The following is a 21,593-nucleotide window of genomic DNA, read 5'->3' as shown; positions in this document are numbered from 1 at the left end:
ATGCTAGCATCTCCTAACTGCCTCAATAGGAAGCTTGATATCCTATACCCTGGTTTCCTCTTCCCCACAGCTTCTTCCTTCATTAATTAGGAACGTATCTTTGGCAGAGAAGTTTATAGTCTGCATCTGCTAACTGTGCAATTTCTCCATCCATTCCCAGTTCTCCTCACTCTATTGTTTTCAAGCCACTGGAGAGTGAAGTTATTATTAGTGAACTCACATACAACATGTAAACATTCCCCAACTGGTCCTGCAGGCCCCCAAATGCCATCTGTTGTTAAAAGGTGCAACAGTGTGAACTGCTACACCAGGAACATTCTAATGATGAGAAAAGTAGAATAAAGTTTTAATTTTTATAGACTGTGCTAAAAAAACAAAACGCAGAACTGGACTTCATTTTGGAAAGTAATCCCTAAAGCCCCTTATCCAGTCATACTAATTCTAATAAGGACTCCTCACAGGAACCTTATCTTAGAGGCTTACAATGCTATACACTTCTACCCACCTGCCTCATGTTAAACAAAAGGGAAAGACTCGTGTTTGTGAGTACAGCTGTGCCCCCCTCCACCAATAATTCAAGTTTGAACTGTGTGGGTCCATTTATACATAAAATTTTTTCCAATAAGTATATTGGAAAATTTTTTAGAGATCTACAACAATTTGAAAAAATTTGTAGACAAACTTTGTAGCCTGGAAATACTGAAAAAATTTAAGAAAAAAAAAAGTATTACTTTAAGAATACAATATATAATACATATAACATAAAAAAATGCATGTTAGTCACCTATATAAATTATTAGTAAGAATTCCAGTCAACAGTAGGCCATTAGTAGTTAAGTGTTTGGGAAGTCAAAAGTTATACACAGAGTTTTGACTGTCTGGGAGATCTGGTGCTCCTAACCTCCATGTTATTCAAGGGTCAACTGCAGATGAAAGCAGTAATTAGAGAAGGGAGGAAATAAATCCAACAGACAACGGCAGGACACAATGTTTTATTCTCATACAAAAAAACAGTAGCTGGCAAGTTATTCACATACCATAGAAGTACTGGACCTTTACCTATACATGTGAAAATAAGGTGTTGCTTACAGAAAGCACACACTGGGATCCAACTTCATTTAGACAAGAAACATAGTTTATGTTAATATAAAAGCATATTATAGGAATATGACACTCATGACACCAACTAGGCTCTTATTCCTCCAAATAAACCTTCCTGAACCCTTGCTCCCAGAAACATTTCTCTTGCTAGTAGAGCTACATCCGGACTCCAGGCCAAGAAGTAGGGGCCACAATCTCTTGGTTAATTACTTTCAATATTTCAATCTTCAAGCAAGTAATTAGGATTAACTACCAAGTAGGGATCTTCTTCATAGCTCTCACTTCCTTCTGTGGAGCCTTTTAATCCAGCTTGGGTGAGCTCAATTAGAACATGGTCCTGTGAACACAAACATTTGTCTTCAGCTTTCCAGCAATATTGTAAAAATGCCCCCATCCATAGAACTTGACCCTCCTGAGTGTTTGGTATTAGCATTTTCTTCCATTTCCCCTTCAGAAGAACTTAGAAGAAAAAGGACTATCCCTGAAAATCTTTACCAAGATTCTGTTACAACTCCTTTCCCACTAGGATACAGACCTTTTCATACCATAAACCTCTTCTGAAAAATTACAAAATACACAGATAAGCTCATCAGACATTGTGATTTTAGTAAGGCTTCCTGGCACACTACAGCTTGTAAATATAATTTCAAAAAAGGTAAGACAGGGGCACCGTGTGGTTTAGTCATTTAAGCATCTGCCTTTGGCTCAGGTCTTGATCCCAGTCGTGGGATCAAGCCCGCATCAGGCTCACTGCTCAGCAGGAAGCCTGCTTCTCCCTCTCCCTCTGCTTGCTACTACCCCTATTATTCACTCTCAGTCTCTCCCTGTCAAATAAATAAATACAATCTTAAAAAAAAAAAAAGATATAATGCATGAATTTTAAAATTATGCACCTGCAAAATCCTCTTGATAAATATGCTTATCATTATTTATCACTAAGTGTTTTAATTTCACTTATGTTAATTTAATCACTGGCCACTGAACTCTTTCATATACCGTCCATTCATAATTCAGTTAGAAGTAGACTCAAAAGATAATTAACATGGAAAAATTTTCACTCTGAGCTAATAAAAGGTAGAATATGCCACATGTACCTATAAGTCACTCTAGAATACCCAAACAAATGAGGGGCACATGGGTGGCTCAGTTGCTTAGGCACCCAAAGACTTTTGATTTCAGCTCAGATCATGATGTCAGAGTTGGGACATTAAACCCCACATCAGGCATGGAGGATGTTTAAGATTCTCTCTCCTTCTCCCTTTGCCCTTCTCCACCCCCTCTCCCCCCAGAGCACATGTGTGTTTGTGTTCTCTTTCTCAAAAACCGAAACAAGACAAACCCACAAAGGAGAGGGACTGCCTGCCAAGCCTATAGAGAACTCAGGAAATAGTGATTTGATCCAAAGAAGGCAGAAATGCTCCACAGTATGAGCACTATTGTCACTAAGGGGGACTTTCAAGAGCTCACTTTATGTACTAACACACCCTCACGGTGGGGAACACTTCATCAGCACAGTATAATTTCTCTAGTCTTTGTAGTGAGCTAGCTCAGGTGGTGTAAACTTAAAAATGTAGCCCCAATTTAGATCAGCTAATTTCACCAGGTGTCCCAATGTGGATTTCTTGTGTGGGTCGTTTTATCTTACACTGATCCCAGGAGACACTAGGGAGGGAAGGACTGGCCTGGTGCAAACATACTGCCCAGCAGAGAAAGACCTCTGAATGCACACCACCCCAATTTAGCTTTATTTTCATAGATATTATTAAATTCTGATTTGAGTAGCTGTTTTCAACAGGCCTTCTCAAATACACAACCACCTGTAATCATACACTCATATCTACTTCCACAAGTAAGTGACTTTGCAGATGTCACAACCCTGATATGTGACATCCATAATATTTATACAGTGGACACTAAAGCAAACTGTAGGATAGCTGAATCTGCCATTTATTTTTTTTTAATTTTTTTTTTTTTAAAGATTTTATTTATTTATTTGAGAGAGAGATACAGTGAGAGAGAGCATGAGCGAGGAGAAGGTCAGAGAGCGAAGCAGACTCCCCGTGGAGCTGGGAGCCTGATGTGGGACTCGATCCCGGGACTCCAGGATCACGCCCTGAGCCGGAGGCAGTCGTCCAACCAACTGCGCCACCCAGGCGTCCCTGAATCTGCCATTTAAACACAGAAATTCAGTCATTCAACAAATATTTGAGGGGCGCCTGGGTGGCTCAGTGGGTTAAGCCTCTGCCTTCGGCTCAGGTCATGATCTCAGGGTCCTGGGATCGAGCCCCGCATCGGGCTCTCTGCTCAGCGGGGAGCCTGCTTCCTCCTCTCTCTCTGCCTGCCTCTCTGCCTACTTGTGATCTCTGCCTGTCAAATAAATAAATAAAATCTTAAAAAAAACAAAAACAAAAACAAATATTTGATCTCTCCACATACCAGGCATCACGACAGATCTTGGGGATATAGTAGTTAACAAAACAAAGTTCCTGCCCTCTTGGTGCTTGCATTCTAATGAGAAAAACTGAACACCTACCACCAGACAATGATAAGCACTATCAAGTAACAGGAAGCAAGATTAGAGATTGCTACCAAGGAGGCTCTTATTCTGACAGCCCAGGCAAGAATCACCTCTTTGAGGAGATAACATATGAGCAGACATCAGAATGGAAGAGGGGATCTGGGTAAAGAGACAAAGGACAAGTGAAATGTCTTCATGTTTGGTGTGTCTTAAGAATAGCGACAAGGCCACCACCCCTGAGTAGCAACAGGAAGAGTCCTATGCAATGAGGTGAACAAGGGATTTGATTGTGTAAGCTTTGCAGGCCATGGTATGGAGACTAGATTTTATTGTAAACATGAGGGAAGGACTGGAAGGTAGGGCCCTAAAACATTTTGATTTGTTAAAAGATCTGTCTGGCTGCTGGACACGGAGCCACTAAACAGGAGGGCAGTTAAGATGCTCCTGTCAAAGTCCAGGCAAAGTAGCTAAAGATGTAAAGGTGGGGAGAACAGAACACAGAATACACATACTGAAGGCAGGGCTCACACAGTTTGCTGCTAAAAGGAGAAGCTATGAGGGGAAATTGGAATCACGGATGATTCTAAGGTAGAAGGCTTAGAACAAGTAAGTAAATGGGAATCCTGCGGGGGTGGGGGGGAAGAACTGTTTTGAACACACTGAGTGTGAGATGCCTACAGTTCACAAGTAGGCAGCTGGCTAGACACCTGGAGTTTAAAGAAGAGGTTTAAGAGCTAAATCTGGGAGTCATTAGTGGATGGGTTTAAACTCAAAGAACCAAATGAAATCACTCAGGTAATCAATGTAAATAGAGAAGAGGTCTGAGGACTGAAATAGCACTCCATTTAAAAAGTTAGAAGATTTGAGAAAAGAGACTAAGTGGAAATAACTAGCAAGATAGGAGAAGAACCAGGAGAATATGATGACTTAGAAGGAGCAATCAAAAGTGACAAGTGCTACTGACAGGCTGAATACAGAGAATGACCAGCTGATGTGAGTAGGGAGGAGGTATGCCTGTAATGGTCCCATATGAGAGTGGGAGAAGTCACAGCACTGGGCAGTGCCAGTGTGAGGTTGTAAGATGCAGTAAACAACGGTCCGTTTGAGATTAGTGGTCATGAATTTAAAGTAAGACATGGCCCGTGATTTGTCTGTCTTTCTCCAGATACTTTTAACTGCTCGGATGCAGTATAGTAGAAGAATTATATTTAACCAATGCAGGGTTTTCACCAATCAAGTAAAACAGAGATTACAGCTTAAAGTTTGAGAAAAGAGTGATCATTGGGACAGACCACATGTAAGCTGAGTGATGTAGGAGGATATGGGGAAGAAGAAACAGTAAAGAAGAGATGGGGGTCAGAATGCTTGTAGGTTTATGGCTAAGGGAGTAGAAAACATTAGTTAAAAATGCTCAGTAAGATCTTAATTCCACCTTCCCAGATTTAACTTAAGTTCTGCTGTTTCAGCAGAGGAAAGAAGTCAATTAACTGCTGTAAATTCTCTTTTTTAACAACTCATAATTTTGACTAGATCCCAAGAACACACAAAAAATGAACATTTATGAACCAGAGGTATAAGGCATGGACTCCCACCCTCATTAATAATCATGGAAGAGTAGTTCTGTACATACATAGTGGGTGAGTCGATGAATGACTTTCTCTATGATTCTCTTTTTATTTATAAGTTCCTCTTCAGAATCTATTTCTGATTCGATTTCCTTCAAGTACCAGTTAACAAGCTCACTCCTCTTTAATGCCGACTCATCCTCTTCTGCAACAAAAAATACATTTCAAAAGGATTAAATTTTCCTTCTAGCAAACTATATTGCCAATCTGTAGGGTTTGCATATACAAGATAATGTACAGATTAGATAACCATCAACCTGTCAGGAAGTATATCTGCTAAAGTAAGATTTGCAATGTTTCAGCATAAGCTTGAAATAACCTGTCATATTACTTGTATTAAATTATGCTTCACTTTATCCTGAGGAAAAAAAATCTAATAAAATAGAGATTATAAGAAACAAGTTTCTAAAAGCTATTAGGATTTCACACTATGAACGTGTTTCCTTCACCTTCTATGCTTCATCACCCATGCGAACGTTTGCCAATAGCAGCTGAAAGCATAAATTAGCCAACAGCAACAAAACTTCTTAAACATACTTTATGCAGCTGGGATCAACCAAGAAATGTACTCAAAATAAAAAACTACCAATTTATTTCAGCAAGGTCTATCTACATTGGATAACCGTCTACTTAAGAGTTCAAAGCAGAACTTAAACGTCATAAGAAAAGCTGGAACTTGGATAATATAACTACTATAGAAACAAAGTATAATAAAACTACTTAGTCTTGACTCTAGTGATTGCTAATAAAATATAAAATCAAGACAAGAAAATTCCGGCTTTACTGACAATGCCTTTGAAAAGTTTTATTATGCATGTACTGAAATTTCATTATCTAAATGTTCTTGGTAAGTGACCTTCTTGGTTTAAAGTTGTGTTCCCTGTACAGGGTGGCTTAGATCAGTCCCACATCCCCACATTGGGCTTCCTGCTCAGTGGGGAGTCTGCATCTACCTCTGCCTCTTCCCCCAGCTTGTGCTTGTGTTCTCTCTTGCAAAGATAAGTTAATAAAATCTTAAAAAAAAAAAAAAAAGTTGTGCTCCCTGTGCTAGACTAGAAAAGAGCTGCCCACCTGAAACTGAGAATTCATAACTTACTTGACTGGGTGAACAGTATCTTTTTTTTTAAAGGAAGACCTAGCAGAATTTGTCTGTGGAATGCATATAGTGTCCGGGTGCTAACCATATCTCTGTTTGATTAATGGTTTGCCATGTTTAAAATTCAGTTGCATGGTAAAGAGAAAAATGAAATACAATGTGAACACCAGAAGATGTGAACTCCCAAATGTTTTCATGTGAGAAGAGGGTGGGGCTAACACCTGTCTGCCCTAGTGGCTCTTCACTGCCTTCTCTCTTTCCTCCAACTGGCCTACAATTCTAAGGAAACAAGGGCAAAAACTACAGGGCTCAAACCTTTAGTAAGACAATCTCTACTGTTCTCTTCTTCCATCACAGACAGGATACTGAGGAGTGTATACGTAGGGAAGATAGCATTTTAAGTAAGAACTACCTGATGGCTAATCACCAAATGAAAAGTTTAAGTTCAGCCTCTTGATTTCATCATTTTCCCTTCTGCCTGGGGATTAATGATAGGCATGTTAAAAAGCATAGTAAAGCAGTCAGGGTAGGAAGTGTACTAGGGCGCCTGGTTGGCTCAGTGGGTTAAGCCTCTGCTTCGGCTTGGTCATGATCTTGGGGTCCTGGGATCGAGCCCCGCATCGGGCTCTCTGCTCAGTGGGGAGCCTGCTTTCCCCCCTTCCCCCTCCTTCCTCCCTGCCTACTTATGATCTCTTTCTCTGTCAAATAAATAAAATCTTAAAAAAAAAAAAAAAAAAAAAAAAAAAAAAAAAAAAGGAAGCGTACTAGTTTCAGATATCACACTTTACCTATGGAGAATCAAGGATTTTACTTCATTTTTAGTAGAAAACTGGCTAATATGGTCCTTTCAGTTCAATTACTTGCCTATGAAATATAAATAACCTAGAGTCCATCCATTTGAAGTAAAGTTATTCTAAGGAACATTGATTTTGCATCTGTATAAACATCTGCTAAGTGCTTCTTTACATATTATCAGATCCCAACTTCTGCTTCCCAAAAATATTAAAATGGGCCAAGAACATTAAACAAATGACCTTTATCTGACAATGAACCTATGGGTAAATGTTCAGACTGTCAGATATAATAATATCCTAAAGATTTTCTTTGCCAAAATGAGCTTGTATAACAATTTATTATCTGACAAAACAAATCTTTAGCAAGAGAATTGGTTTATACAAATAAAACTTACATAATGACTGAGCATGTGCACACACTAGGTAGAACCTTACCTTCCTCCATCTTTCTGAGGTGAAGCACAATTAGGTTAGAGATTCGGCAGTACTCAGGGAAGCTCAGCCTTAAGGATGCTTTAGGAACCAAATCCTGGTTTATGTCTTCACTGTGGCCATTGATTCCATTCACAGGAGCAGGGCTGTCAACATGACCTAAGTGAAATTATCAACCATCTGAATCTTGTTTTTGTGCCTCCAACACTCCCCTCTCAAATGTTTATAAGTATATTACATCTGTTTTAATAATAACTTCTAAACAAGCATATAGTTATACTTAGTATTTAGTAATTCTACAAATAAATTAGAAGCAAATTTGTAAATGTTACTAGCAAAGACAAAACTAATTTGGAAGGGGTTGCTTGGGTGGCTCAGTCGGTTAAACGTCTGACTCTTAATTTTAGCTCAGGTCATGATCTCAGGGTGGTGAGATTGAGACCCCATGAAGGACTCCATGTGTGCAGTCTCCTTAAGATTCTCACTGTCCCTTCTTCCTCCTTGTGTGGGTGCACGCTCTCCAAACAAAAACAAAAACAAAACAAAACAAAACAAAACAAAGAACAAACAAAATAAACTAAATGGGAAGGATGGCAGATATAAAGATTTCATGATCTAAAAGTTCATTTGCAATATTATACACAAAATTTAAAAACCTGGTATTTGTCTGGTCCTGTGTACTCAAGAACAAGTGTTTAATTCAAAATCAAAATAACAATAAATAAGGCTGGGGAATTAGGTCCACTCTCACCATTTTAGTGTATTTTCTTTCAGTCTTTCAAGCATATATATTTTATATTAACTATTTAATTGTATTTTATTTTGTAAGCAGTATAATTCAATATCCATTTCCCCCCTTTTGCTATACAACAAGTATACTTTTACCATAACATCTCAGAGAACACTTCGGTCCCTAACTCCGGAATAGTAAATAAGAATCTCACCATTGATGCCATCTGGGCTCTCATCTACCTCCATCTGGGCCTCTTCTTCTTGATCTAAATTAACATCAGGTGTTTCTACTCGGATGATTGACTTATTCAGTAACCTGAAAGCTTCCTTCACATGTTTTGGCTGGACCTAAACCAATCAAGAGGAGGTAAATGAAGAAAGTCAGTGTTCTTCATATACTACACAGATTTTCTCCATACCAAATCACAGTAGCATTTTAGTTTTCTCACACACACATAAAACATGAGTTAACACCATAAATTCACCAGATTGGCTTAAAAAGACTAGTAATATACAGTATTGAAAAGAATGTAGAGGGGCGCCTGGGTGGCTCAGTGGGTTAGGCCTCTGCCTTCGGCTCGGGTCATGATCTCAGGGTCCTGGGATCGAGTGCCGCATCGGGCTCTCTGCTCAGCAGGGAGCCTGCTTCCTCCTCTCTCTCTCTCTGCCTGCCTCTCTGCCTACTTGTGATCTCTCTGTCAAATAAATAAATAAAATCTTTAAAAAAAAAAAAAGAAAAGAATGTAGAATAACTTTCATTCACTGTTGGTGGGAACGCAAATTGATACAACCACTATGGAAGCATTTTGGCAGTCTTTACTGAACTGAACACACGTACGGACCTAGAACAATTCTACTTCTAGATGTATACCCAACAGAAATGTACACACACCTGTATACCATATAGACCCAAAGACATGTATATCCCACTAGAACCCAAATCGGAAACTATCCAAACATCCATTAACAGAAGAACAGGTGAATCATTGTGACATACTGACAGAATATTACACAGCAATGAAAATGGGCAAACTACTTCTACACAAAACCTGGATGACATCTTACAGTGTTAATGCTGTAAGGGGGGACATATTCTATGACTGCGCTTAAATAAAGTAATGGTTATCCTTAAATCCTCACATATATGGTCAAATTATTATTTTTTTTATTTAAAGATTTTTATTTATTTATTTGACAGACAGAGATCACAAGTAGGCAGAGAGGCGGGCAGAGAGAGAGGAGGAAGGAGGCTCCCTGCTGAGCAGAGAGCCCGATGCGGGACTCGATCCCAGGACCCTGAGATCATGACCTGAGCCGAAGGCAGCGGCTTAACCCACTGAGCCACCCAGGCGCCCCTACTTTCCTCCCATTATTAAAGTGACTTTGATACCTCGTCACAGCAGTGCATTCGAGCCATTGCTTCAGAGAGACGGATCATGCTCTCAAGCTGTCGCACTGTAATCCTCCATGAAGACTTGGTTACTCCAGAGCCATCCCTCTGGCGGAGACGTTTATATTGTTCCACAATGAAATCCTCTGACTCTTTAGAAATCTGTTTTAGAACATCCCCAAAGTCAGAGCTTTTCTACTTAATGGGAGCTGCATTAAACATAAGTTTAAGAGCCTTACAGGTTAAGACACTCTGGGGAACTGAAAGGGTCAAAACTTTGAAGTTAACAAAGAATTAACACTGAAATGCATTTTATAAGAAACTAAACTAAGGACACCCGTGAATTTCATACACTAATTTTATAAACAGAAATACAACAGGGTATTTAAGCAAATGCCATTTCTAAAAGACATAAAACAAGCTGAAGCAGTGGAACAGGATGTAATACCTTTTAAGCCCAAGATGCCAAAGCTCATTAAACAAATTAGTGCTCAAACTATTCTTGAAACTCAGTTAATTAACTTATGCTGTCTTTGGGAAAAAGAGGTCTATACACACGCATGTACACACCAGCTGTTTCAGTAAACCTTATTATTTGTTGAATAACAACAACAAAGTGAGAATACTAAAAGAATACTCAGTTTTTCAGAGTGAGGAACTCAGCCTAATTAAAGAAGCCTGCTAAGGTCACAGGACCGGTTACCACACAGTCATAGAGAACAAAAGCCGCCTTCAACAGACATGACCAATACCCTTAGTTTTAAATGTCTCATTAAGTTTCTTTCAGGACAGTGAGAATCAATCCCATATTATGGAAAATCAGTGAAGGTGACAGATAATTAAAATCTAAAAGGAACTCCCAAAAGTTGAAGCAGACAATTGTGTAAAAACTTCAAAAATTTTTTTTTGGTATTCTGTTTTAGGAAAATGTTGAAAAACACAAATAGATTACGAAGTTTACTTTTAAAATAAATGTCCTGGATCCAGTACAGATTCAATTAAATGAACTACATCAATTACTGTAAAATATTAAGCCACGTTCATCACAATGACCTAAAGGAACCCAAATTTCTCCTTAGAAAAAGATTCAAGAACATTCAGTAGACTATTGAATTGAGCTCATGTAATTTTAAGATTCTTAGGAATAACGGCTGAAATAAAAGTATGTTCTACTTTATTTGGTTATCCAAAATTCTTCACCCATTAAAAATTTTTTATTAGCACCTAACAAGAAAAAGAAAATTATTCACATTTTTAGAAAATTTCCTCTTCTCAGCTCTCTGAAGAAACATTGTTCTCAAAACAGAAAATCTCAAAAAGAAAAAAATAAGTACAGGTTCAGTTAATTTCCACAGAACCCTTTTTAATGCCCTCTTAAATACCCTATTCCAGTACAAAAGGCCAGTTACCTTGGGTTTAAACTGTCTTGCAAAGAGAAGATACCTCCTGATATCATCAAGAGAATAGACACGATCAATCGAATCCTCAATTCTTGAATGCAAGTCTACTATCCGTCTCGCAATAGCATAATCTGTAACCTAATTCAGAAGAAGAAAATCACTTTGGTCAGTCACAACAATATCCACTCCAGATGATCCCTGGCATTAATAAATTACTTATAGCTAAAAACAAGCTCTAATGTGCCACTAAAAGCTATATTGATGGGTACCAAGTTTCTGAGCAAAGTCTGGTACCAGTTTCATTTAAAATCAAAAAGTTTAATACATACATTTGCCCCACTCTAAGAATATTCTTGAAGGAATTAATGGACTTTAAGATTTCTTGGATGCTCCGTATATCCACACTGTTGCCTTAAGTGTATCAAGAAGCATTTTTTTAAGAAAAGATTTTATTTATTTATTTGACAGAGATCACAAGAACGCAGAGAGGCAGGCAGAAAGAGAGAGGGGGAGGCAGGCTCTCTGCTCAGCAGAGAGCCGGATGCGGGGCTCGATCCCAGGACCCTGAGATACCTGAGCCAAAGGCAGAGGTTTAACCCACTGAGTGATCCAGGCGCCCCTGTCAAGAAGCATTTACTCATGTAACCCTCACAAAAATCTTATTAGGTAGGTAATATTGTCCTTATTTTACAGATAAGTAAGTTGAGGCCCAGAGAGGTAAAATAGCTTGTCTGACATCACAATACATAATGGAGCCAGGATTTGAACAGTCTAGGTTCAGAGTTCATGCTCTTAGCCACAACATTATACAGCCACTTGTGACTATATGAAGATAATCAGAGAATTGTTATTAACCTAAAAAAAAGGGGCACCTAGGTGGCCCAGTTGGCTAAGCGTCTGCCTCTAGCTGAGGTCATGATCCCAGGGTCCTTGGATCAAGTCCCACATCTGGTTCCTTGCTCAGCGGAGAGACTGCTTCTCCCTCTGCTTGCTGCTCCCCCTGCTTGTGCTCTCTCTTACAAATAAGTGAATAAAATCTTAAAAATACACAAACAGACACACTAAAAATAAGCAACTTTCTCTCCGACAGTACAAAAAGAGCACCAAATAGACATGTTAATATGTGAAATAATGGGCACATCGGTCCTACATGCACTATTCTATTTCTTGCAACTGTTTTGTAAGTTTGAAATTATTTTCCATTAAAAAGTTTAAAAGCAGGGCGCCTGGGTGGCTCAGTGGGTTAAAGCCTCTGCCTTCGGCTCAGGTCATGATCTCAGGGTCCTAGGATCTAGTCCCACATAGGGCTCTCTGCTCTGCTGGGACCCTGCTTCTCTCTGCCTGCCTCTCTGCCTGCTTGTGATCTCTGTCAAATAAATAAATAAGTAAAATCTTAAAAAAAAAAAAAAAAGTTTAAAAACTTAAAGAATCACATATAAACAAAAATATATGAAAATCAGACAACGCCCAGCTATAAGGGTAGAGATGGGGAAGGAGGAGGACTGGGTTAAATATTTACATGGATTTGTAAAGGGAAAAAACCAAAACATAAAAAACTAAAGATCCCCAAACGTTCAGATAATGGAATACAGCTTTTGTTTAGATAATAAAGTTTTGCTTTAAGCAAGAGGTAATCATTTTATCTAATCTAATGTAGGACTTTCGTGCTCAGCGAATAACAGTATAGCCCATAATGTTAGCTTCCATATAATGTCATTTTGTACTTCTGTGCACATCTGAGCTGTGCAATGTGGCTAAATATTTAAGTCTAGGTGTAAGTAACTTTAATAACTACCCAAGTAAATCCACAAGTTTATAGCTAACCTTAATACATTCAAGAACTGGATGGGAAGATATAGGAAGATAAATGACTCATTTGTCATTTTTTTGTCATTTGTCATTGATTTGGTGGAAAAAATTTCTTTGGTATCCCAATTTTTTCTAAGCTTACTTAAAAACAAACAAAAAACCAGAAAAAACCAACACCCAACCAAAAAAATCCCTCTAAAAATCTTTAAGAGTATAGCTGCGAGTTAACTGTAATATGTTTCCTTTCATCTCTTGAGAATTAAAAAAAAAAACAGAGGTGCCTGGGTGGTTCAGTCAGTTGAATGTCTGCCTTTAGCTCAGGTCATGATCCCAGGGTCCTGGGATTGAGCCCTGCATTGGGCTCCCTGCTTCTCCCTCCCCTGCTCCCCCTACTTGTGGTCTCTCTGTCAAATAAATAAACAAAATCGTTAAAAAAAAATAAAAAAATAATAAACAGTAGCAAAAACAACAAAAAACTCCATATTCCTTAACACAATTAAGTGGAGCCAGCAATTAAAGTGACCTTATTTTGATGTGCTTAATAAACATTTTGCCCAATCTTGTGCCAATCTGAGAGAAATGAAAGTCAGTGCGAACATATGCACCAGCTGTTTGAGAGTACGTCCTACAGTCTTGTCTCCTTCAATTAATCAAACTGGAAATAACAAAGGAAGCCAACATTGACAGTTCACACAGTTACCTCATTGCATTCATCCACAAGTATAAAGAAGAGATCAAATCGGGACATGATGGGAGCTGACAAATTTATATTTTGTTTCAAAGATTTTGATCTGTCATAATGCCCACCAATTGGGTTTGCTGCTGCCAAAATGGATGTCCTGGCATTCAGAGTAGCCTGACCACAAAAAAAATCATTGTTAAAGGTTTAAAAAGACATCTGGAATGGCCAATAAACACAAGACAAAATGCTCAATCTTACTCATAATTAATTAAATGCAAACCAAAATATTAAGGCATCATTTTTCACTTACTGAATCATCAAAACTAAAGTCTGATTATGTATAGCAAACAGGTACTCCCATATTAATGGCGGTGATACCACACACACACACACACTCGTTAAGCCAGCAATCTGTTAGGAATTTATCTTGCAGCTAAGTACAGGAAAATGCATGTTCAAGGATGTTTACTACAATATGGCTTATAATAAAAGGCTGAAAATGACCAGGAATCTAGTAAGCCTAATGAACCAAACTGGGGTACAGAGACTTGAAAACCATGTGGTAACATAAATACTAAAATGGATCTAATATGTACTGGTATAGAAAGGTCACCAAAATAAAACTATGAACCTAAATGAGCAAAGAACTAATTTACATGTATTATGCCTACTTATGTAGGAAAAATTTCTGCAAGTGCCGTAACTTCTGAACATTTATTGGTGACAGGAGTTGTAGGGGAAGATTTCACCCTTTAATTTATATTTTATTCCACTGCTTAAATTTTCCTTACCTATTTGAATGTATTACTTTTATTTAAGAAGTTTGGTTTCTAAGTTGGTTAAAATACTGTACTTATTATTTTCATTTAAATAATCTACTGACTTTGATTATTTTTTGTTGCAATTGGAAGCATACATTATCAAAGAATACAGAAGCTTGATGGAAATTCTGAGAAGTGAAGTGCTAAAAATTTCACCAATACTTTCTCTGCTTTCTGTCATAGCAATACATTTTCAAAGTACCCAAAAAGTGCCTATAATTTGGATTAATAATGCTCAGGGCTATGTTTCCCATTTCAATGATCAACATTTCATGTTGAAATAATGCATTTTATCCAAGTGAATGTCTCTAGAACAACACTAGTCTTTAAGCCTAAGGCATGATGCAGAACAGAAGTGAACACACATACCTTCACTCCTGCTTTAGTGATGGAGATGGTCTGCTGTTCCATAGCTTCATGAATAGCAACTTGATCCCGCACATCCATCTTATCAAATTCATCAATACAACATACACCCTTGTAACCAAACAAATTAGCATAAGAAACTGCCTCTGAGATGCCAAATGGCAAACATAAACTCAAGTTTGCTATCACAGAGACCTTTTCATTCTCTAAACAACTCTAAGGTAAGAAAGTAAGCAATCTTAATTTCCTCTACTAGAGTAGGATAGTACGACAGATTCCAGAGCTAGAAGAAACTATATATGTTGACTCATTTTAACCAAGAGCAAGATTACTTATATTCAGTTATAGTTATATATGGTTACTTATTACATTCTTATTCAACATCAAAACCTTGTGTAAATCTCCAGGTCAAATATTTTGGGTCACCTGAGCATTGATTTTAGACTGGGGTAGTGAAGGGTAAAGTTGGAACATAAAGTCTATAAACGTATAGGTATAGCCTATATGTCTTTACAGATCTAACCGATCTATGTCAAATACATGTAAAATGCAAGAAACACACCCATAAAGGTGTCATGGTCTGGAAAGGAACAAATGCTGGGAACTATTAGTCACAGCAAACACAGGCTCAGGGCAGGTGATACATTTCAGGGCTCAGGAAGTAATTAATGATGACAATCTCAATTAAATTCAAGATTAATGAAATTATGAATCATTTACTAAAATGTTTTTTTTTTTAAGGGTATCTCTTTAATAGAAAGTTATAGCCCTTTTTGATAGCATAGGGGCTATTCTGATTTCTTTATAACCCCAAGTATAAAAGGTTCTTACATTATCAGCCAACATCAAAGCTCCAGCTTCAATAACAAATTCATGAGATTCTTCATCTCTTACAACAGCTGCTGTTAAGCCAGCAGCACTGGATGCTTTGCCACTGGTGTAGACAGCTCTGGGACTGAACTCCTCCACATGCCTGTTCAAAGTTATCATATTCATTAACACATGATTATAAGTATCCTTTCTAGAAATGTCAGCCAGCAAGCTTATGTCAATCAAAAATTTAAATTTCCTAAAGAACATCTGAGAGAGGTATTAAACATAATCAATTCATAAAGATATATATATCACAGACTAAACAGAAAGCCTTATATCTCCTTTGGTCTTTTCCATCAACTTAAATATATTCCTGTCAAATGGAAGATGAAGTTCATACACAACAAGAACATCATTTTAAAAGAAGTCTTTAATAATAAAGTTTGGCAGGGTGCTTGGGTGGCTCAGTGGGTTAAAGCCTCTGCCTTCAGCTCAGGTCATGATCCCAGGGTCCTGGGATCGAGCCCCACATCGGGCTCTCTGCTTAGCAAGTAGCTTGCTTCCTCCTCTCTCTCTGCCTGCCTCTCTGCCTACTTGTGATCTGTCAAATAAATAAATAAAATCTTCAAAAAAAAAAAAAAAGTTTGACAACAATAATCTTTTTGAAGGCCTTCCACTTAAAAAACAAGAGGGCGCCTGGGTGGCTCAGTGGGTTAAGCCTCTGCCTTTGCCTCAGGTCATGATCTCAGGGTCCTGGGATCAAGGCCCGTATTGGGCTCTCTGCTCAGCGAGGAGCCTGCTTCCCCCCAACTTTCTCTCTGCCCGCCTCTCTGCCTAACTGTGATCTCTCTCTCTGTCAAATAAATAAATAAATATATAAAATCTTAAAAAAAAAAAAAAAAGAGATATTTAAAAAACAAAACAAGGGCGCCTGGGTGGCTCAGTGGGTTAAGGCCTCTGCCTTTGGCTCAGGTCATGATCCCAGTTCCTGGGCTCTAGCCCCACATCAGGCTCTCTGCTCAGCAGGGAGCTTGCTTCCCTTCCTCTCTCTCTGCCTACTTGTGATCTCTATCTGTCAAATAAATAAACAAATAAACAAAAAAATCTAAAAAACAAAACAAGATAAAACTGTACCTGAAATTTATTCCAAAGTAATGGGTTGGTTTAAGATCTAAAAATCAACATTATGCTGTATCAACAGAATAAAGGATAAGAAGGATCTCAACAGAAGCAGAAAAAGCATGTGACAAAATCCAACACCTTTTATAATAAAAAGTCAACGAACTATAAACAGAAGAGTATTTCCCACAACTTAATAAGGGCATCTTTGAAAACCCACAGCTAACAACATACTTAATGGTAACAGGATGAATTCTTTCTCCCTAAGTTAAGGAACAAGATACAGATGTTCACTTTTGTGATTTCTGCAACATTATACTGAAAAGTCTAGCCGGGGCAATGAGGGAAAAAAAACAAAAGGCACCTATATTTGAAAGGAAGAATAACTATCACTATTCCCAGATAACATGACCTTGTAGATAAAAAAAAAAAACCCTATGGGATCCACTAAAACAGAATAAATAAGTGCTTGCGCAAGGTTGCAAGATAAAGATCCACAATCTATTGTATTTCTATACACCTGCAATGAATAAGCCAAAAATGAAAATAAGAAAATGATTCTATTTACAATAGCATGAAAAAGAATACTTGTGAACAGATTTAAAGAAGCACTAGCTTATACTGTGAACACTACAAAACACTGTTGACAAAAATTAAAAACCTAAATAAATGGAAAGATATCACATGTTCATGGATCAAAAGACTTAAAATTGTTAAAAAGACAATATACCTCAAATTGATTTACAGATTAATGCAATCACTTAATATCACAACTGGCTTCTTTGTAGAAACGGACAAAGCGGATCCTAAAATTCATGTAGGGAGCACCTGAGTGGCTCAGCTGGTTGGGTGTCTGGTTCTTGATTTCAGCTTGGGTCAAGATCTCAGGGTTGTGAGATCGAGCCCCACACTGGGCTCCAATCTGGGTGTGAAGCCGTCTTAGGATTCTCTTTCTCTCTCTCCCTCTGTTCCTCCCCCTGCCACTCTTGTGCGTTCCCTCTAAAACAAACTAAAAAATAAATAAAACGGAATTCATGTGAAAACTCAAGGTACCCAAAATAGCCAAAACAACCTGGAAAAAGAAGAGTTGGATGACTCACAGTTCTGATTTTAAAACTTACTACAAAACTATAGTAATCAAGACAGTGCGGTATTGGCCTAAGGACAGACATAGAGATTATGAAATATATGAGAGTCTAGAAATAAACCCTGATACTAATAGTCAACTGATTTTCAACAAAGGTGCCAAAAACAATTCAACAGGGTAAAAGAATAGCCTTGGCATTCAACAACTGGATATCCACATGTAAAAGAACAAAGTCCCCTACCTCATACGATGTAAAAAATTAACTCAAAATGGATCAAGGACCTAATTTATTTGTTTGTTTATTTATCTGAGAGAGAGTGAGATAGAGAGAACAGTAGTGGGGGCAGGAGCAGAGGGAGAGGGAGAAGCAGACTACCCATGGAGCACAGAGCCTGATGTGGTGCTGAACCCAAGACTTCAGGATCATAACCTGAGACGAATGTAGTTGCTTAACCAACTGAGCCACCCAGGCACCTACAGGACCTAAATTTTAAGAGCTAAAATTATCCCCAAAACCTGCAAACAGACACTTCAACAGATACATGCACATCAATGTTCACAGCAGTCTTATTCACAAATGTCCATCAATGGATGAAGAGATAAAACAAAAGGTGGTAAATCCATACAAGCAATTATTATTCACTTTTGTAAAAGAAAGGAATTCTAAGACATTCTACAACATGGATGGCCCCTGAATATTATGCTAAGTGAAATAAACCAGTCACAAAAGGACAAATAGTATATGATTCCATGTATACGAGGGATCTAGAACAATCAAATTTAGAGACAGAAAGGATGGTGGTTGCTAGGGGCTGGGACTGGGATGAATGTGAAGTTACTGTTTATTTATTTAAAATGTTACCACAATGATCTGGGATCTCATCCTTTTTCCTATTTTTAAAGATTTTTATTTATTTGACAGAGAGGGATCATAAGTAGGCAGAAAGGCAGGCAGAGGCGGGGTGGGGGAGTGGAGTAGGTTCTGTGCTGAGCAGAGAGCCAGATGCGGGGCTCAATCCCAGGACCCTGGGCTTGATCCCAGGACCCTGAGATCATGACCTGGGCTGAAGGTATAGGTTTAATCCAATGAACCACCCAGGTGCCCGAAGCTACTTGTTTTTGTTTTTGTTTTTTTTTCCGAAGTTACTTTTTTAATGCAGACTTTCAGCTTGGGAGATGAAGGAGTTCTGAAGATGAATGGTGGTGATGACTGCACCATCTGAATGTACTTAATGCCACTGAAATGTACATGTAAAAATACTTGAAATGGTAAATGTGATGTATATTTTACAATTAAAAAAAGGTGAAAACTTATATACTAATAATGTTCATAGCAGCATTGCTTATAAAAGCCAAAGTAAAAATAATCCAAATGCCCATTAACTAATAAATAGATTAAGTGTGGTACATACATATGAATATTAGGTAATAAGAGGACATGAAATACCAGCATGCTCCAACATGGCTGAACCTTGAATACATTATGCTAAGTAGAAGCAGCCAGTCACAATGAATCACAAAGTACATGATTACATCTACAGGAAATGTCCAGATAGATGCAAACATAGATTGGTGGTTGCCTATAGCCAGCAGGGAGAATGAAGGCTGCTAGAGGGTACAGATTTCTTTTTGGGTAATGAATATGTTGTACACTTAGTTTGGTGATGGTCGTACAACTCTGTGAATATACTAAAACCACTGAATTGTATAATTTGAAGTGGTGAATTTTATGATATGGAAATTATTACAATAAAAATGCAAAAAACCCGCACTAGATATAAAAGGCTATTTCTTTTTTTAAATTAAAAAATTTTTTTTTTTTGACAGACAATGATCACAAGTAGGCAGAGAGCTGGCAGAAAGAGAGGGAAACAGGCTCCCCACTGAGCAGAGAGCCCAATTTGGGGCTAGATCCCAGGCCCCTGAGATCATGACCTGAGCCGAAGGCAGAGGCTTAACCCACTGAACCCCTAAAAGTCTATTTCTTTCTTTCTTTTTTTTTTTTAATTTTATTTATTTATTTATTTATTTATTTATTTGACAGAGAGAGAGAGAGATCACAAGTAGGCAGAGAGGCAGGCAGAGAGAGAGAGAGAGAGGAGGAAGCAGGCTCCCTGCTGAGCAGAGAGCCCGATGTGGGACTCGATCCCAGGACCCTGAGATCATGACCTGAGCCGAAGGCAGCGGCTTAATCCACTGAGCCACCCAGGCGCCCTTTTTTTTTAATATTTTATTTATTTATTTGACAGAGAGAGAGAGGATCACAAGTAGACAGAGAAGCAGGCAGAGAGAGGGGGGAAGCAGGCTCCCTGCTGAGCAGAGATCCTGATGCGGGGCTCGATCCCAGGACCCTGAGATCATGACCTGAGCCGAAGGCAGAGGCTTAACCACTGAGCCACCCAGGCGCCCCCAGGACTATTATTTTCAAATCTAAAGCCTATTCCTTGATACATGTGAAGGAAATAATATTTACTTATAAAATTCCAAACCAACTAAAAATGTTCTCAGTTAGGGGCACCTGGGTGGCTCAGTGGGTTAAAGCCTCTGCCTTCGGCTCAGGTCATGATCCCAGGGTCCTGGGATCAAGTCCCGCATCGGGCTCTCTGCTCAGCAGGGAGCCTGCTTCCCTTCCTCTCTCTCTGCCTGTCTCTCTGCCTACTTGTGATCTCTGTCAAATAAATAAATAAAATCTTAAAAAAAAAATGTTCTCAGTTCTAGAACAGTGCCACGTTACAAATTTCTGAAACAAATAAAAGAAAAGCAGCTTGATAAAGTGTGAAGAACACAAGCTTTGCATTCAGATACATCCGCGTACAAATATTTATGGCTCAGCAGTCACGTGTTAGCCTTGAAAAGTTGGGTAATTTATTAAGTTTCAGATAAGTTTTGTTTGCCTCCCCCCGCAAAGATGATTATTTTACAACCCTGTGTGGGTGCTGCGAGGATAAGATGGATATACGTACACAGCACCAACACAGCAGGTGTTTCAAAACTAGTTGCTATTACTTTGACCTCTAAGTTTCTTAAAAGTTTGAAAGTAAGCAAGTATTTGCTACAGCTTCTTAAAAATAAGCAAATAATTGCTAAAACAGTACACATGCTGGGTTTTTTTTTTTTGTTTTTAAAGATTTTATTTATTCATTTGACAGACAAAGCTCACAAGTAAGCAGAGAGGCAGGCAGAGAGAGAGGAGGAAGCAGGTTCCCAGCAGAGCAGAGAGCCTGATATGTGGCTCGATCCCAGGATCCTGGGATCATGACCTTAGCCGAAGGCAGCGGCTTAACCCACTGAGCCACCCAGGCGCCCCATTAGTACACATGCTGTTAAGGTTACCACAACGTGTCTCATCCTTACTGCACTGCAACTGGAAAGCATGTCCTATTTAAAAACCTTAAAAATGTTTGTATCCTTAGCCTCGGGAATCCCATCCTTAGGGATCTTCCCAAGGGAAACAAACAAAAAAAAATCTATACAAAACATGATGTTCACTGTATAGCTATCCATAATCATTAAAATAAATGAAGACAGACGAGGAAAATAATTTTGTAAGTTATAGTACACCAACAAAAAAACAGTGAAAATAAACATGGAAAATTATTTAGGGCAAATTAAAATTAAAAATATCTATGCTCTGATTTAGAACCATGAAAATGCATATTCATGTATTCAAAGACTTATACAAAGATTATACAAAGACATTATACAAGGATTAAAAGAATTCTAAATGGGATTGGGATTATAGGCAATTTTTTCCTGTTCTAAAAAATTGTAAAATGTTGTCATATTCTGTTAAACAAATTAAGGTGAC

At 38.3% G+C, this 21,593-nt stretch overlaps 1 protein-coding gene across 2 annotated transcripts in view; it reads right to left on the bottom strand.

Annotated features, from left to right (window-relative positions):
* Positions 1-977: 977 nt before the first annotated feature.
* Positions 978-21,593, bottom strand: part of MCM6 (minichromosome maintenance complex component 6) — a 35,293-nt gene continuing 14,677 nt past the window's right edge. Inside the window, exons 9-17 of one of the 2 annotated variants that reach the window (XM_044242564.1) lie at positions 15,598-15,739; positions 14,770-14,877; positions 13,598-13,753; positions 11,098-11,226; positions 9,689-9,850; positions 8,511-8,646; positions 7,570-7,725; positions 5,250-5,389; positions 978-1,438 (exon numbers count right to left, since the gene is read on the bottom strand). In XM_044242564.1, coding sequence (XP_044098499.1) covers positions 1,322-1,438; positions 5,250-5,389; positions 7,570-7,725; positions 8,511-8,646; positions 9,689-9,850; positions 11,098-11,226; positions 13,598-13,753; positions 14,770-14,877; positions 15,598-15,739 — 1,246 coding nt within the window. In that variant the 3' untranslated portion in view covers positions 978-1,321. The remainder of the gene's footprint in view (positions 1,439-5,249; positions 5,390-7,569; positions 7,726-8,510; positions 8,647-9,688; positions 9,851-11,097; positions 11,227-13,597; positions 13,754-14,769; positions 14,878-15,597; positions 15,740-21,593) is intronic. The other variant, XM_044242565.1, reaches the window with a different exon arrangement.

The sequence above is a fragment of the Neovison vison genome, chromosome 3 (genome assembly GCF_020171115.1).
Source record: "Neovison vison isolate M4711 chromosome 3, ASM_NN_V1, whole genome shotgun sequence".
Classification (NCBI taxonomy): domain Eukaryota; kingdom Metazoa; phylum Chordata; class Mammalia; order Carnivora; family Mustelidae; genus Neogale; species Neogale vison.
Note: the sequence above shows the minus strand (reverse complement) of the source record. Positions and strands in the feature narration are given on the sequence as shown.